This window comes from Mytilus trossulus, chromosome 1 (genome assembly GCF_036588685.1).
Source record: "Mytilus trossulus isolate FHL-02 chromosome 1, PNRI_Mtr1.1.1.hap1, whole genome shotgun sequence".
NCBI classification, from domain to species: Eukaryota; Metazoa; Mollusca; class Bivalvia; order Mytilida; family Mytilidae; genus Mytilus; species Mytilus trossulus.
Window position 1 is genome coordinate 71,031,908 of NC_086373.1, and position 18,839 is coordinate 71,050,746.

An 18,839-nucleotide genomic window follows, 5' to 3' on the forward strand; every position below is an offset into this window, starting at 1 on the left:
AAGGCATATAAGAAGAAAAGTCATAGTAGCATATATATTTTTTACTTTTTGTCATTATATATATATACTCAGTAAAAATGGTAAACAAATCAATATAATAATGGATAAGGCATCAAACAGAAGTCTATCAACTGATATTGATAAAAAAAAAGTCCATTGTGGATTATAAATATACAACATCACATGAACTTGGCTATAAAGGTTTTTATGAGAAAATAGCACTAAAAGATGATTCTCGATTTTATTTTATTTTTCAAAAAGAAAAGAATTATACAAATAAATCAAGAACTCAATTTAGAATAGTATATCACACATTTATCCTTTTATTCAATACAAGCACCAACAAAAATTTCTTTCTAAAATTGTCTTTTAGGTTTCAGTTCATTCTTAACAAATACAATTTGCGATTGGAACACAATGAAAGTTTTTTTTTTCCTAATAATATGATACTAGAAATATTTGCTTTAGCATAATATGCAGCTGACTATAGTTTAATGAATCCAAGTTTCTTTCATGATTTTTCCAGATCATTACAAGCATTGATTGCAACATACAAAATCATATCATCTTCATCACTGTATAGATTTGTGCAAATGTATTTGTTATTTTTTTAATAAATGTTTCTTTGTATACCCAGAACACTATGCATAAATCTGATTTTTTTACCATACTTTTTTTTTAAATTTTCACAAGTATAAATTTAGAAAATGTGAATTATTTTATATCAGCATTAACAATTGTCTTGCCTGTCTTACTCTATGCTTTAATACAAGGACAGAACAGTAAAAATAAAACATTATCAATAATAATATGTACATAAAATAGACTGAAAACGGGGAATGTGTCAAAGAGACAACTACCCGACACCAAAGAGTTAAAAAAAACACCAGCTGAAGTCCATCAATCATTCATCAATTCAGAGACTCCTTACTTGGACATACAGAAAAATGTTGCTGGTTAAACATGTTTCATGAGATTTCAACCCTTCCCCTATACCTCTAGCCAATAATATGAACAAACACACAGCTATAAAAAAAGTAAAACTTAAAAAAAGATCTGAGTTTGATGTCAGAATAGATAACAAAAATAACCTTATTTTGTTTTTTGCAATGGCTTCAATTTTGTCCCATTTTGCAGCTATCATTGTGAACAAAATCACAGTTCCAAATTTAAACTTTTTTTCATACTTTTAATAAAGATACATGTAAAATGAACCAATCTGAATGAATTTAACTTCAAAAAAAACTATAGAAAGTTTTATCAAATTTTAATGCTTTTTCATGTTTCAGTTAAGGGCTATTCCATTTAAACATACATCAACCCCCAGGAAGGCACTATGACAATAGGGCAGCCACCCAGAGAAGCATTTTTACAAATTTTGAAGGATTGTCCTCATCAAAACTTTGAAAAGGGCACCCACCACTAGAAGTGGTTTCAAAATGCCTTCCTGGGGGTTGATCTATGTTTAAATGGAATAGCCCTAACTTGCTATCAATTTTGTCAATTTGTTATTTTTCTCTGATTTATGAACAAAATGCATATTATTTCAACTTCTTTGTTATAAATGATTGAAAAAATACATATGTGTATCAAAGAAATTTGAAAAGAAAAATGTTATATGGGATGTAAAGAACATGATTCTTGTGAATTCATTTCTTGTACTCCTCACCAGTTTTCTCAAAAAAATTGCTAAAAAGTCTGAATTTATAGGTACAAATGTAATAGAAATTTGAAAAATGTATTATACTCAGAAACTACTAATTTAATTACACAATTTTTTCACAGAGTTAGTTGACTTACGATATTTATAAAATTCATTGCTATTTTCCACTTGTATCAGATGTTTTTGAAATAATTCTAGAACGAGATTAAAAAAGACAAAAACATCAAAAGAAAAATATCCTTTATAATCCATAATTCAAAGAGTTGTCACGTAATAACAATTCTATTAGAAATGACATTATATTAAGTAATATGTGCAAAAATTCCTATTTTAGTCATACAATAAAAGTATAGGCTTGAAAGTGTTTATAATTTAATTCTAAACAGATTTTAAAAAAAAAACAAACAATTCACTTGAACAATATTGAATGTAAATCAACAATTATAAGTTTCTTACAACTGTTAAAAATGGATAGTCTAAATATCATGTAAATTACTGTCATCTTCAAAATCTTCAAAATTTAAATTCTCTTCATTGAAGTCTAAAACATTTATATCATCTTCATCATCATCATCAACAAAATCAACATTTATAAGAACATTTTCATCAAAGTCTGGCAACTCAAAATCATTTATCTCAACTACATCGTTATCCAATCCAACAATAGAAAAAAATATTGTTTGCACACTTTCTTCTACAATAATATGTTCATCAAACGATTTGATAAATTCCAACAATTTTGCTTCAATGAATAATCCTTCCTTCACTAGGCAGGCTTTTCTTCCTTCTGTAGAATCATTCATTGAAGCAATGAGCAGTGAATGTTGATGTCTGTACCATTTTATTGTAGAAACCATTTCTGCTTTAACGAGGCACTGCTCCTCCTTTGCTCTGTCAATCATTGACTTCAACTGAATAGCCTGTCTTTTCACAGCTGATAAATTATCAGCTTGGTCTGTCACTTCAACTTTACGCCAAATTTCATTTTCTTGGTTTTTAATGTCTTCAAAATCTAATTTGAGTGGAAAAGACATGGACGGCTCTCCAACCAAATTGTACTCTGCCAAAGACTGTTTGATCTTAGCCACTACCTTCTGTACCTGCTTTGAAAGGCGAATTGCAATAGCTTGTCCTCCTGGAAAGAGAAAAACATTTTTTGTATTGCATCTAAAAAAAGAATGTGGTATGTCTGATTCTCAATAAGACAACTATCAAATTGCCAACCAAGACTGGATGCTACACACTAATATCTAGAAATAATTATAGATTTATTTAAATTTTTCAAAGTATATTATTCCTTATTCATTTTTTCTACACAAATGTATATGTCATTTTCATGAAATCAGTCAACTATTACGTGTGATTAAATGATAAAGCTATTACATAAAAAAATTCAGAGTAATTTCTGAAAATTAATGGTCAATTGAAATCCTGCTTCTTTTAATCCTAAGTACATGGATAAAAAATATTTATAATAACTATTGTAAAAAAAACTGAAGAGGGAATAGAATGCTGTTATTTGATTTAAACACTTTCAAATAAGTCTCAACATTTTTCAATAACTTTCCTATATATTTCATGCTGATTAAATCAAAGCAACATTGTCATCCTTTGTACACTGAATCAACTTTCAAACATATTTGCCTTACAAAATAAAAATAAATGTCATCTACATACTGGCATATTTCTTTATCAGATCTAACAGGAAGTGCCTTTCACTGATTAGCCTCTGCAATTTTTTAAGTATATGCAGTCTGTTTTTTTCTTTCGCACTTGACAGGTGTCTTTCAAATAGTATGTCAGACTTCGCATAACTAACTTTCAGTCCACTTTCAATTTTTTGGATGGTCTTATTCAATCTGAAATATAAAAAGAATGAGCAATAAAATAATATATTACCGATAAATAATACTTATAAGTTTGCATTACTGTAATGACTTACTGTATGACTGTTTTAGTAGTGAACTTAAACTAGTAACATAATTATTTGACCTTGAATGTCTAAGTCAAAGTCATATTTCATGATACCCTCCACATCCTCTCGAGTTTTTAAAATTCTATGTCAAAAGGATAAAAAAAGACTGCTATAATATGTAGAGAATGAGTTCATTAGTTTTTCACAAAGAAGTCTGATTATTATGCTTTTGAACATGTCTTAAACATTGCTCCATATTGTCAATTTATATAAAAAGATGTACTCTGAATTCATTAATAATGTCGGATACCAATTTTCTTGGATTTCATGGGTACAGTTTAACCATGAATTTAAAAATTCAACAAATTTTCTACATGCATTGTATGCAGAGATTGGATAAAGAACGAATCAACTATATTCAAAAATGCATTTTTTTGGCAATCCACAAAAATTGATACCCACGAAAATATAAAATAAAAAAATGGAGTCACTGTTCATTTAAGCTCACCATCTGCCTTTAGAAACAAGCATGCATATTTGTTAAGTTTTTTTTTCTGTTGAACTAAATGAATAAATAGAGAATATCAAAATAAAAAAAAGAACTAAACAGATATTGCTTAAATATACAATGGTTTACCTTAAGTACAGCTAATTAGAATATAGTAATAAATAATATAGGTCACAAATGAGTTCAAAAGGGTATTCAAAATTATAATACCAAAAATATCACAAAATGGAGGTAATTTGATAAACTCATCTGGGGCCAAAACGAAAAAAAAATGCTTAAATTTTTGCTGAAATTGTGTTCCCATTAACCTACTTAATACAAAAATCAAAATGGTTACAGTTCATAGCAATGCTCCCTTACTCCTGATCTGATTTCCGATTGATAAAATTATTTAACAAGCATGCTATGTAAAACTTGCCTTTTGTATGTTATATCTTCTTTAAGCTGTCCAAGAGGCAGTGTCTCTCTGAAATAAAAAAAAATATATATGATATAATCATGATACCCAGAAAATAAAATATTTAAATATCTCAAAAGAACTTTTTTGTTTGAAACCTTTCAGGTCTTATAAACAACATTTTCCAATGATAGGGAGTACATCACTCTGGCCTTTGTTAGTCTTGTATTATTTTAATTTTAGTTTCTTGTGTACAATTTGGAAATTAGTATGGCCTTCATTATCACTGAACCAGTATATATTTGTTTAGGGGCCAGCTGAAGGACGCCTCCGGGTGCGGGAATTTCTCGCTACATTGAAGACCTGTTGGTGACCTTCTGCTGTTGTGTTTTTTTATTTGGTCTGGTTGTTGTCTCTATGACACATTCCCCATTTCCATTCTCAATTTTATCACAAATTAGGTGTTTGAAAAACATTTCAAAACTTTGTTTTTGACCGAATGGCTCAAAATAACATAATTGTTGATATTTATTGTCCAATTTGTAATCTATTAATGCAATTTCAAGTTGGAAAATGACAAATGTTTCCAAGAGTACACTCAAGACTAACAATCAATCAACCTCAATTGCCAGATTTTATATTTTGGAAATATTAGGTGATAAAATGAAACCAAAAGCTGATGCCTGATACATTATCAGATTCAAATTATGTTTTGTCTAATAAAAAAAAGAATAGAATAATATTGTTTTGCTATTTACAAGAACAAAAATATTGCCAGTTACCTCATTTTATATCGCTCTTCCAACTTCAGACAGTAATCTTCTTTTGGTGTCAATTCCACTACAAAATTTTTTATTAAATTAAGCCTCTGTTTATATCTTCAATGAGATTATATTAATTGCACAACTTTGTTTTCAATTAATCATAAGCTTTTGGAAATATGAATACAAACATGATTTTCCTGATTAACAGTCCCCTTAAGAGTAATTTTAACTGATTTTTATAGTTTGTTCTTATGTTGTACTGTTATACAACTGTCCCATGTTAGGGGAGGGTTGGGATCCCGCTAACATGTTTAACCCCGCCACATTATTTATGTATGTGCCTGTCCAAAGTCAGGAGTCTGTAATTCAGTGGTTGTCGTTTGTTTATGTGTTACATATTTGTTTTTTTTGTTCATTTTTTTTACATAAATAAAAATAGTTTTCTCGTTTGAATTGTTTTACATTGTCTTATATGGGCCTTTTAGAGCTGACTATGCAGTATGGGTTTTGCTCATTGTTGAAGGCCCTACCGTGACCTTTAGTTAGGAGATAACTGTATTGTATTTTAAGCTCCGACGGCATCAGTTGGGGATTTGATGGTCGCAAATAAAGTTTACTGGCTGCGTTAGCGAGACAGTAAAGGGGTATTTGCAACCATCAAATCCCCAATTGATGCCGTCAGAGCTTACAATACAATATTGTTATCTCCATTGTAATGAAACTGACAGAAATCAATGTTAAACCATGTATTTAAAATCTGTCATATGCTGTCTGCGCTTGCGCGTACGTCCCATAGCATCAATTATCAATTGATGCCATGAAAGAAAGTGACATTATCCAATCAAAATGAACTTACAAACGTTGTTGCATTACAATTGTTAATGTTTGTGTCATTTTGGTCTTTTGTGGATAGTTATCTCATTGGCAATCATACCACATCTTCTTCTTTATATTATTGGGAGTTATTTCCCATGATTTTACTTGTTTCAAATTTGTACCTGAAAAATATTTGAAATGAATCTAAAACAAAATTATATAAGACTGCTCTAATAGATTATGATCATCTTAAGTAAGATATCTTTTTTTTTTGTTTGGTGTGATCTGAAATGACAAACTTGTTATGTGTGATTTGAAATATTAAACTTATTATGTTTGATTGATTCATTTCACAGTGTATTCTCTTAGTGTGAATGCTTCATATGAAATATGAATCAATAGAATACTATCATTTTTAATTTAGACGCCCTAGCCACCTTAAGTTTTAAAATACATTGAAATGGTGTTTTGAGACTTAGTTTTAGAACATACATTTCTGATTATTGTTAGTAGAGCTAAACATCAGTTTTTCATCTTCAATCCATTTATTCACCATTTCATCAGATACACCTGTTTAATTAAATTTCATAATGAGTCAGTATACACAAATAATTCAATATTTAAGAACTTTGAAACAGGGTTTTAAAGAAGTTAATTTCTTGTGAAGTAATGAATAATTGATCGTATCAAAAGGTTTTGTTCAGTTAAAGATCACTATAAAATAGATATTAAACATGTAAAAGTTATATAAATGATTGATTTATTCTATTGAAGTTAATAACTTTAAGAAGATATATATAATGAAACATACTTGAAAAGTATGCAAAAAATATATCAATTTATGAATAATGTAGTTTATAAGATGAAAAATACCTGGTAATGGTTTTAAAAGTTCTTGCAAGGTTGTACTACTTGTGTTTTCAAGAAAGATGGCCTTTTTCATTCTTCCAGGTAGACTCTGACCTGAAATATATACATTTCAAAGTTAAAAAGTTTCCCCTTAGAAGTTCCCTTAAATACACTATTTGATAGAAGTGAATTTAAACAGTTGTCAGGCCAACAGAAGAAATAATACAATGGGACTGTTCGAATTACCAAATGGAATTGTAATATATTCACACATAGCAATTCTAACCCTAAACATAGCTTTGGTGCTATACTATCAAACTTGTTCTCATATTCAGAATGAATAAATGAACTTTATTCTCACAGAACTACATGTCATAATTACAGAGAAAATATATATGTTCAATTACATACATGTATATAAAACCATGCACATGTGTGAACAAAAGACGTAACTTAACTTGGAGGACTGACTTTTACCTGTATTAGTTTTATAAACTTACAAAGTATTTTGTGAATTAAATAAACAGAAGAGTTTAAAGTTATATATTACAATAATTGTGTACATATAAAAAAGGAAAGCTAAGTTTTTTTACCATGACTTCATGATTTTCTTTCTTTGACTTAAAATACCTTTCATAAGTGGTTAATAATTGGAAATAAAGTGGCCGTTTTATGGGATATAAACTTCAGAAAAAAATATTATTAATTAAACAACATTTAATAAAATTGAAATTAAAACAACTGTTCTTGTATCTTTATCCACTCCTTATCAAGTGCAATAAAGAACAAAACAAATACCAACAAAAAGCAACTTAAATTAATTAACTAACTTGAAAACTTTGCAAAAAAGGTTCACCCATCACATTCTTTAACAACACATGTTTTTTTAAGGTTAAAATTTCAAATGTTTTGCATAATTGCAATACAAACATGCATTCATAAATCATAATAATAACTCATTTAAATCAGAATCAAACAAAAATATCTTACTGAGCTTGTTCCTTATTCTACTACCATAATGTAGTAAAGCATCAGTCAAGAGATCTATTCTATTTTCCGGTGTCATTTCTTTTGTTATTCTCGAGAATTTTCCAAGGTAGGACCATAGTCGCTCCAAACTCTCACCATCAGTAAGACCTATGCCACTTGTTCGTCTTGGACCATATAAAACCTATAGTAAGTATCAATAATGTAACATTCACATCCTAAACTCATGCTAAGTAGTTTTAGAGGAGATAACTTTTTTAAAAGTTAATAAAAATACAAATTATGAATTTTGGTTTAGGGAGATATCTACAAATACATATTCAATAATACTGATTGCAAGATGTTTTTGTTTTAATTTTTCAATTAATACATTATACAAGAAATGTAAACTCATATTTTGAAAAGCAATAGAAGTACAGATGCAATTGTAAGCAATGGTGATTTTAAAATATTACTGATATAAAAGTTCTTGTTCTATTATATTTTCTATGCAATTCACTTTTTCAAGGCATATCTAAATAGTGAAAACTATACATTCATTTTCAATTCATCTTGAACATAAAGAACACAATCATTCTATACTGATTGCATAATGATCCAGGTAGGATAGAAGTTTTTACAATGAAATAGTTTAAAATAAACCTATAATCTTAAATTAAAAAAATTACCTGACAACTCATTTTATGGCCATATGAATGAAATATTGGTATAGAAAACTTGACTTTATCCAAAACTGAGGAAGCTGCATGTTTCTAAAATAAAAAACACCAAAACCATAAATAAATGATTAAAAACAATTGTGAAATTAGTCAAAATGCTTATGTTTTCCTTAGAATCAATCTTTTTTCTGCTTACCCTTACCATTTTAATTGAGATCAAATAGAGCTTAAAACAAATATTTAATCTATGATTACTGAAAAATTACTGAGAAAATTAAATACAACTACTTTGCAATTAAGTTTTTTATAAAACATTTAAGTAAATCTACCCACCTTTAAATGACTGTGTAGGTTGCAAGCAATGTCATACATGACATAAATTGGATTGCTGTCATCAACTGGTTTTTCTTCCAGCAATTTGTTTAACAAATAAACAGAATACCCCAATCTGGAATAAAAGCAATTTTTCATTAGTTTTCCATCATGGTAAAATGTAAACAAAACCATTACAAAGGTTTAACATTTTTTTGTCTGCTAAGACCATCTTTCACCCATAAACTGTACTAAAACAAAATGTAAAACCTGCTTGCATATACTCTTATACAGGGTTATAAACAAGATTACAGTAAAAGTACATTCCAACTTGATAAAGTAATGTGGTAAAAATAATTGTCTACAAATTTCATATTAATTGGTTGAGGTGAACTAAAGTTAGGGAACAGAAACAACAGATTTAGCAATGTTTCAATAATACAGGGACCTTTACCTGGTAAAAGTTGTACATTTTGTAACAGACTTCTAAAATATAATTTAAGAACAGTTTTGAAAGGAAACTTATTGTACAATTTTAATATTATTTACAAAGGGGAGTTCTTTTGTCAAATTGCAATGTAGTGTAGTACCACAAAGAATCAAAACGGGAAGCTTTAAAAAATTACTTTTAGAGGAACAAGTCTCTGATAGTTGTGAGGATATTTGAGAAGATGAATCTCATGTTATCTAATTATGTCCTTTATTTAAAGATTTTAGAAAAAAAACATATTTGATGATGCAACACATTTAAGTAGTGATCAAATGTCTTTTGATTATAAACACAAATTAGTGTTTTCATTTATAGATATTTAGAAGATTTTTAGTTGTGGCAAAACATGCTTCTCATTTTTGATAGACATTAAAATGTTTTATACTCTAAATAATGTTCTTACAAATATGTTTTATAATAGACAAATTCTCTATAGTGTTTTTAATGTTATTGTCTCTAGTAGTTATGTACAGAATAGCTCTCTTCTAATATCTAGTATATATTCTAACATTAACTTTTTATATGGTATATTTTCTAACATCAATTTTGTATTAATACATTATTGAAAGATGAGACTTCAATAAAATATTAAATTCAATATATTTAGGCTTATATGATTATTAATAAGATTCTTCATGAATTAATTGTAATCAAATTTCTTTCACAATTTTATCCTGTGACAAACTTTTATTTCAATTTTCAAAATGTTTTCATATTCCTACAGGGTGAATATTTCTTTGGACTAAGGATGCCATTTTTTTTTATCATATTAATAAACAAGTATTTTGAACATTCAATTGTTCTTTCTCAAATTAAAATATCCATATCTTTACCTTTCACCATGTTTAAGACTAAAGAAATATTTGGGATATTCATGACGACAGGTTGAACCAAATACTGCTGTCTCTGATAGCTTGGTGGTTTTATTCTTTGATCTCACATTATTACCTGCCTGGAAATCACTACAATCCTATCAAAATATGAATTCATTTTATTAGTGCCATAGTGAAAAAAAGGAAAAGGACAGTTGAGTAAACTACCAATAGATAAATCAAAGTTATTTTTTACTAGTAGAACATATTAGTAATTACATTGTATAAAACTCAGCAGTTTTGACAATATTGACATAATTGGGGAAAGTAATAGGATAAGCTGTGTATAGGTTTAAAAAATAAAAAACTAGCATTAAAATTATAATTATTATCATTATAATTTACACTAAATCCAAATAATTACCTTCATATTTTTCTTTGTTCAACAATAGCACTACAGTGTATTATATCATATAAATAGAAAAATGGTATAAATAATAATGTACTTACAAAATTATGAATGGGGAAGTTGTTAAAGAGACAATAACCAAACCAAAGAGCATAAAACAACCAAAGGCTGTCAATGAAGATTCAATGAAATTTGGAAAGAAACTAATTAATATTAAGTAGGAAAATTAAATAAGTAACTACCACATCTGTTTTTTTTTTATCTGCACAGTAGTCCTCCATAAATTTGTCGACCTTTGCTTGATCAAGGAAGAAGCAATCATGGTGCTTGGGCTGTTCCCACTGCTTACCAGCTGATGATTTGCGAACTAATTGAAAATCAGCATCAAAGCTGTAGATCTTAGTTGATGTCTATATAGATACAAAAAAATATATAATAATTAATAAATGTTATTTGTAAAGGTACACAACATGAAGGCATCAACAATGTCATGTGCATAGATAAACAGATTATCATTGGTCATCTCAACTTGATTGCTTTTCTCAATTTCTTGGTACCAGCTCAAGGGATAACCTGTCTAGTTGAGATGACCATATTACTCTATCCATTTGTCTTAATCATCTCTTAATGGTCTGACAATTTGTCATTTCTATCATGTACACTTATCTGTATAATCGATAGTATTCAAGAAAATATCTAACAATTACAAAGTTTCCTCAAAATACATTCCATGGGCAACAAGAGTGCACACACTGAAATGTCTGGTCTTCTTTACTAATAATTGATATTATGTTGATATGTATAAAGCTTTATTACAACTGTCACATAAACTTAACATTAAGTTAACATTAATTGAAAACTGTCTGACGGGCATGAGGACCTTGCAAGGTATGCACATACCAAATATAGTTATCCTATTACTTATAATAAAAGAAAAATTCTGAACTTTTTTTTCAAGTGGTCACTGAACCATGAAAATGAGGTCAAGGACATTGGACATGTGACTGACGGAAACTTCGTAACATGAGGGCATCTATATACAAAGTATGAAGCATCCAGGTCTTTCACCTTCTAAAATATAAACCTTTTAAGAAGTGAGCTAACAACGCCGCCGGATCACTATCCCTTTGTCGAGCTTTCTGCAACAAAAGTTGCTTGATCAACAAAAACCAGATTATGGCGATTAAATGGCATGAAAATCTAATAACGGATATATATTCACTGGTTTATCATTTTCATCCAACATTTGCTTTTAATTTACTGCTTATGATAAGGAATTTTAAACATTGTATTTAAATTCAGAAATAATTGTGTGCATTCATCATTGTTCAACACCTATAAAATCAATAAAAAAAATACCATTAGTACTTACAGAAAAACAAGCTGGGCATTCTGTGCCATCATCAAGGGTCTCACAAAGGTTTGATGGCTGTTCAATTCTGTGCAGGAAATGACGAAATTCTGTTACTGTTTCACTAATCAACACTTTATAAATATCTTTAATCTGAAAAAAAAATCACATAAGTTTTATATGTCTACAAAGATGTTTATTCATACACAGCTACCATTACACAAACTCATTTCAAGAATCCAACTTCTTACTCTTCTCTTTGGTCAAGTTTTTAACCCAATTTAACGAATTTTCTACAATGAATTTAGTAAATGGAAATGGGAATAAAAATAAAAATCCAACAGTTTACCTGCTTGTGACATCAATCACATGCAGCCCCTGGTTTGTTGTAATTAAAACATGGCATTATTTCCAAAAGCTATAGAGTAATTTCATATTTTAATCTGGGAAATAAGAAATGTACTTGGAACTGTGTCTCTTACTCACAAATTGGACATAATTTCCAACAGCACAAACCTCTGATAGTTTTCAATAGTATGATGTTGTGTTTTTTCATGACGTAATTTCATTAAATCATTTGTAAAATTTCCTGAAATTGTATACAAATGCTTTTTTCTTTTCAGTTTGTGAGTTAATCACTAAGGTTTACACCTCAATAACCTCTAGAAACTAGAGGCTCTTAAGAGCCTGTGTCACTAATCTTTGTCTATGTGAATATTAAACAAAGAAGGCAGATGGATTCATGACAAAATTGTGTTTTTGTGATGATGACGTGTTCGTACATCTTACTTTACAAAACATTCTTGCTGCTTACAATTATTTCTATCTATAATGAACTTGGCCCAATAGTTTCAGTGGACAAAGTTAGTAAAAATTTACAAATTTTATGAAAATTGTTAAAAATTAACTAAAAAGGACAATAACTCCTTAGGGGTCACAATTGACCATATTGGTCATGTTGACTTATTTTAAGGTCTTACTTTGCTGTACATAATTGCTGTTTACAGTTTATCTCTATTTATAATAATATTCAAAATAGTAACAAAAAGCGGCAAAATTCAGGGGCAGAAACCAAACAATGGGACGTCCGATCAATCTGAAAATTTCAGGGCAGATAGATCTTGACGTGATCAACAATTTAACTCTTAATGCTTTGGTTTTTGAGTTATAAGCCAAAAACTGCATTTTACCCCTTTGTTCTATTTAAGAAATAATTCCTTCATGTTATGTTCTATGCTCATTTTATCATGGGTAGGATTTATATTTGTCGATATTTTACACTGAGCTTTAGCGAGGTGTAAAATGTGGTCAAATATAATGCCTACCCATGTAAAAATTGGCATAGAGCATGACATGAAGGAATTATTTTGATTCTAATAGGGCAAATATAGTACTTTTATAAGTCGAGCGTACGAAATTACCGTAAAAATGTTTGGCTGTTCCCGTTTCCTCCTCAAGGAATCTGTGCATTGCATTTCATATTTGATAAGTTTAAAGAACTACTAGCAGGATAAATATATGTTGTTTCATAAAAATATAATAAAAGTTTATGTTTGCTGCCTAAATGTATATATTTTAAAGGATAACGATGGAAATAACGTTAATATAAGCAGTAAGTCCTTGCGCATGTGTCAAGCATATTTTTTGTGCTCATTAGAACATGGCTTTGTTAACAAAGTGTAATAAGGAAGTCATATTAGAATTTCTATTTACCTGTGGGCCAGGTAAGCTAAAAATGTGTTCAACCCTTTACTAGATCACTATAATATTTATTTTCGCAGTTCATCCTTGAAATTCTTCAGCTGAACATACACAATTATTAATTAACATTATTTGTTTTAACCATCAACAGCACGATGGCAAGTCATAACTAAGAAGTCTACCTCCATCTTGACTTTCAAAAAGCCATAAATGTCCGATAAATGCATTTTGGTCAAATTGTCTCTTTAACACATGCCCTGTTACATTCTTTATTCTAGTACGTGTAATAATATACAAACCGGATAATCAAAATAACTACTGTGGTGTTTTGAACTCTTGGCCTTCAGTGCTTCACAGAATCCTTTTACAGACAGATGGCATTCAATAAGAAGCCCATTAAACCATTTCAGCAAATCAAAATGAAAGGCTATTCTAGGAAACTTGGTTGAAGAAGGCCAAAGTCTGTACCTAATAAGTGTTATGGCTTCACCCTCACACTTGCAAAATTGAAGGGATCTTATGTGTTGTCTGCCTAAAAGTATACAGAAATTGATATGTCATTAGAGTGATCTAAAAAAAAATATCACTACATGTTTTAATAGGATGTAATTTTTATATGTTTCGTCAAAAATATAAAATGCAGAATTAGAATGAAATATTTTAAATGACTTTTTCTAAATTTTCTTTAAAACATGTATTATTCCCGTTTAACCGCAATAACAAATCCACGTTTATGAAGTTGTACTTCTAGTATTCTATGATACAAATAGTTGAGAAGAATTGGACACTCCTTCAAATTAGCTATAAAGCCCAAGATTTCAAAGACAGGGTTGTCATAGTTGTAACTATTTCTTTTTTGAAAATGCATAACAATAGCTCAGAAATAACTAGTGTTATTAGGGTAACAAACAGGCCTCACTTGCAGAACATTTAATTTTTCTTGTTACCTGAACAATAAGTTAATTGAGATAACAAAAACCTCATGGTAAAATTCTAGTACATTTAATAACTGAACTTTCAAAGCACATCCAAATTGACCTATAATACACGGAACAGATATCATAAATATACTGTAAGAGAGCCGTGGTGTAGTGGTTAGTGCATCGGACTACTAGCACAAAGGTTCCTGGTTCGATTCCCGTCTGGGATGAAAATTTCAGGAACTCAATTTTCGGCTCTCCCTTGACACCATTTGCGAGTATGGTCTTGAGGAAACGATGATAGTCCGTCGGAAGGGGACGATAAATGGCTGACCCGTGTTAAGAGAGAGCCATATCTCTTGCATGTTAAAGACACCCTTGTAGATTTCTAAAAAGAGTAGGCTAATGCCGCTACAAGGCAGCACTCGCATCCGCAAAGTGGAAAGGGATTAATATAAGTTGCAAAACTTGTTTCCCAATCCACTATAAATAAATATATTTAAACTAAACTAAAACTACTGTTTTATAAAAGGAACATTTTTCTTAATCATCTTTTCATTTATACATACCTTTTTCATCAACTATTACAATACTTTTCAAATACTTTGAACTGCAACATGTATGAGACCGTATTGTCCATGGTGGTGTATCTAACACAGCTCCAACATATGCTTCCTTCTATAAATAAGTGAGAGAAAATGAAATTGGTTGCAATGAAATATTGTAACTTCCCATTGTAATAAAAATTAAAATTGATATATCTATGTTTTAATATACACTCATTACTTTAATTTACAGCAAGAAGGAAATAGTAATTCAATGGTATTGGTTGATCTGTTATTCTGTAAATCACATTCATCATGTTCATATTTGGATAGATAATACACATTACACACAGTGTGTTTTTTCTTTTAAATAGTGTTATACTGTACAAAAGGTTATTATGGAATTCTTTGAAGCTTGATTGCTAAATGTATATGCTTTGCTGACTTTAGCTCTGTTCTGAAGGACATATTGTGGACAGAAATTCAGATTGTAATGGTATCTCTTGGAAAGTTGTAAATTGTCAATCAAACCACATCAAAACTTGTATATATACATGATAAATGATAAATTTCAATCAATAGATTTCATAGACATGTATTCATGCCATGACGGATGCTTATAAACTTAACTAAGTCTACAAATGTATGTGAAAAAGAGACACATGACAAGATGTAGAGAAAATTTATATGTATCGAATGAGATTTTCCAATTGTAAACAGGAAATAATTTATAAAGAAAGCCATGTTGTGGTGGAATGATGTCTTACCCTCCATGCCTCAAAAATGTGCAAATGAGGAAATTGATGTCTCTTTTGTAGACAATTTCCACAAACTGCTTCCCATGGACAACAGTCAACACATCGGTACAACTGACTGCTTTCTTCACAATCGTGACAATTACAGTTACTTAAATATTCAGTTGACAGAAAACATTCATACAGCTGGTTGCTTATATTTTTCCAGTCCTGTAGGCTGCCATCCTTCTTTTTTTCATATTGACTCTTACATGTACCTTAAACAGAAATGAAGAATTTTTCTTGCTTAAAAACAATTGTAAAACAGGTCACAATGTATTCACATCAATCTATTTGGCAATTTTGACCTTTGAAAATCAAAGTTTTACATACATGTACATTGAATTTGACATATCCAGAGTCTAGATCTACGTTGTACAATGATCTATTAGCACATTCACGACATTGATGACTATATATATATTAAAGATTGCCAGAAGGCATGAAAGCGCTAGTGACAATATTTTAACGAACAGTTTTTATTTGATGTGAGATGTAATTTTTTTATTATATTATATACACAAGTCTAAATTGAAAACTAAGTTCAAACCTATGATTGTGTTGGATAAAAACCGCAATTTTAATATGTGAGCATGTAAATCAAATTTCGTTGTAGAAGGGTCTAAAAACAGCACAAACAACATTTTCCAAAAGACCAAAAAAGTGAAAAAGTATATTTAAACAAAATGCATTTTGACTAACAGGTTGAACAACTGATTTTCTTTAACCCTGCTGATTGCCATCTCTCTATATATATATACAACTCGTCTAAACATCAACCCAACAATGTTAGATCTGTAAATTTGCTTTCGCAAATTTTTTCATCTGCCATAAAAACATGTATATATATGTGGGCCCATCAGAAACAGACAGTTAATGAAAAGTAACAAATGAAAAAAGAAAAAAAATAATTTGTGCAAAAAGAAAAAAGTAACTGATTTACATATATGTAAATTGAATATCTAAATATACTGACTTTGGATCAGTTTTTTTTAACTAATACAAAGAGTAAAAACTTATGATGGTTTGTGAAAGTGAATTCCAGAGGCAGAGTACAACTTTGTTTGGAAAAAAAAACTGTACTTAAAGAAATCTGTTCTGGTGCTAAGAGTTTGATATTGTAGTGAGTTGGTGAATCTGGTGTTTTTGACTGGCTGTGGTGAGAGGTAAAAGATAGTAAAGCTTTGGATCGACTGATATAAGCTGGTGTGTGATGTTATACATTAGGATCAGCCATTTCAAAAAAGAGGGTTCTCAACCCAGAGTAAAAGGCTGCAGTCTTCACGCTGAGTGGCAGCCCAGGCTTGTAAAATTGCTCTCGAGTCTATAAATATCATATCTACAGGCCAACAGAATTTAACTAAAAATTTCAAAAATTAAGCTCTGGACCTGTAGATTTAACATTTCAAAGTACATGAAGTAACGACTGATAGAGGAGGGGTGTCCAACTTTATGCTCCCATTCAAATGCATTGATCATCCAAAAAAAAGGGAGGATTCCAACCCCAAAGGTCTGCAAATGGGCATTTTGAAGTGTTGGCAGGTATGTGATACCAAGTTCTAGGTATTTCCAGTTAATATGCTCCAATTATCCATCTTCCTTAATAATTTCTCGTGAGATACCTTGTCAAATGCCTTTGAAAAGTCTTATATCATAACATCTGTTTGTATGCCAGTGTGGGGATAACTGTGCAATTCATGACTCTAGTAATAACAAATTTACATGCCAAGTATCAAGATCCTAGAGTAATAAGGAAACAAAAAAATTTAAACCAGATACATAATCAATTACAGGTATAGATTGTCACTAAATACTTAACTTTATAGAGCAGATATATATTTCTCAAACGTAATCATAAATGAAAGATATAGTGCTCTAGCAGGTCCATGTTGTTTTTAGTCTGGCAAGCCTTAGTAGTAAGTTGAATATCCGCATCAAACCATGATAATTAGTTCGTTGTTTGTTACCTGACAGAAGCAAAAGTTTATTTTTTTTCTCATACTTTTATGTAGCTGCGAACACGTAGCTCTTTTGTTAGGTCCTTTAGATGCTTTTGACTGTTTGATATTTGCACCAAAAAAGACTAAAGACATAACTGGCATAAGTATAAAAAAAATCAAAGGACAATAAACATACCCGTAGCCAGGGGGGGGGGGGGGGTCGGACGATGCCCCCTTTGAAAACTAATTAGCACTGTTAAAGTCGATGTTCTGTTCGAATATTGTGACTATTAAAGTCGAGTTTGTGAGTCAAACGAACCCCCCTTCGGAAATTCCTGGCTACGGGCCTGCAATAAAGCTACGTTTTCGCAACTGATTTCTACGTAACATTTAAAAATACGAAAATTTTGCAGTTAGTGCAAATTGTTTGCCTGTTAAATTTTTGAATAGCGTTTTTCAAAGGAAAAGAGAGAGAAAAAAAAAGCTGTGGACAAATTTCTTTTCTTTTTGTTTTGTTTTTATTGAAATACACCTTTTCTACCTCACACGTGTGAGTTCGTGGTCAAGTGGTTAAGACCGATGGCTACTGTGCTGAAGGTCCTGAGTTCGATTCTCACTCGGGGTGCTAAAAATATCAGTACATCAGAAGGGTAATTTTCACCCTCTCGCACACATCTCTGGTACCCAGACCGGAGTTTAAACTAGATTGGGTACTTTGGGGGCCTCGGTTGGTCAAAGTTGTCCCCTACTTTGACCTGGAGATCAATCTTCTGATATCTCTCTGGTTTGTCTGTTTCCACCGAGTGGCCCGGTGGTTCTCTCCGAGTACTTCGGCTTCCTCCACCATAATAACAGACTTCCCGGTGTCCTACATGCTCCCTTGGGCGGTGTTGGGTGGGGATTGTTCTGGTGGTGGGATAATATTGTAAAGGACACATCTTCATTAATCCTTAGGGAGTGTACATGGATCCGCTGTATCCTTGCAGTCAATCAAGGGGTGCGTCTAC

The 18,839-nt window shown here is 30.5% G+C and overlaps 1 protein-coding gene across 1 annotated transcript; it reads right to left on the reverse strand.

Moving 5' to 3' along the window:
* Positions 1-1,280: 1,280 nt before the first annotated feature.
* On the reverse strand, positions 1,281-16,658 carry LOC134683743 (uncharacterized; the record flags this gene model as incomplete). The annotated part of the gene is made up of 16 exons (XM_063543059.1): positions 1,281-2,798; positions 3,341-3,522; positions 4,505-4,552; positions 5,266-5,323; positions 6,556-6,633; positions 6,937-7,026; positions 7,903-8,083; positions 8,568-8,651; positions 8,892-9,006; positions 10,194-10,330; positions 10,824-10,991; positions 11,954-12,085; positions 13,933-14,165; positions 15,123-15,231; positions 15,866-16,110; positions 16,595-16,658. Coding segments are annotated over 16 exons (2,583 nt in total), but the record flags the coding sequence as incomplete, so codon positions are not given.
* Between the last annotated feature and the right edge of the window lie 2,181 nt (positions 16,659-18,839).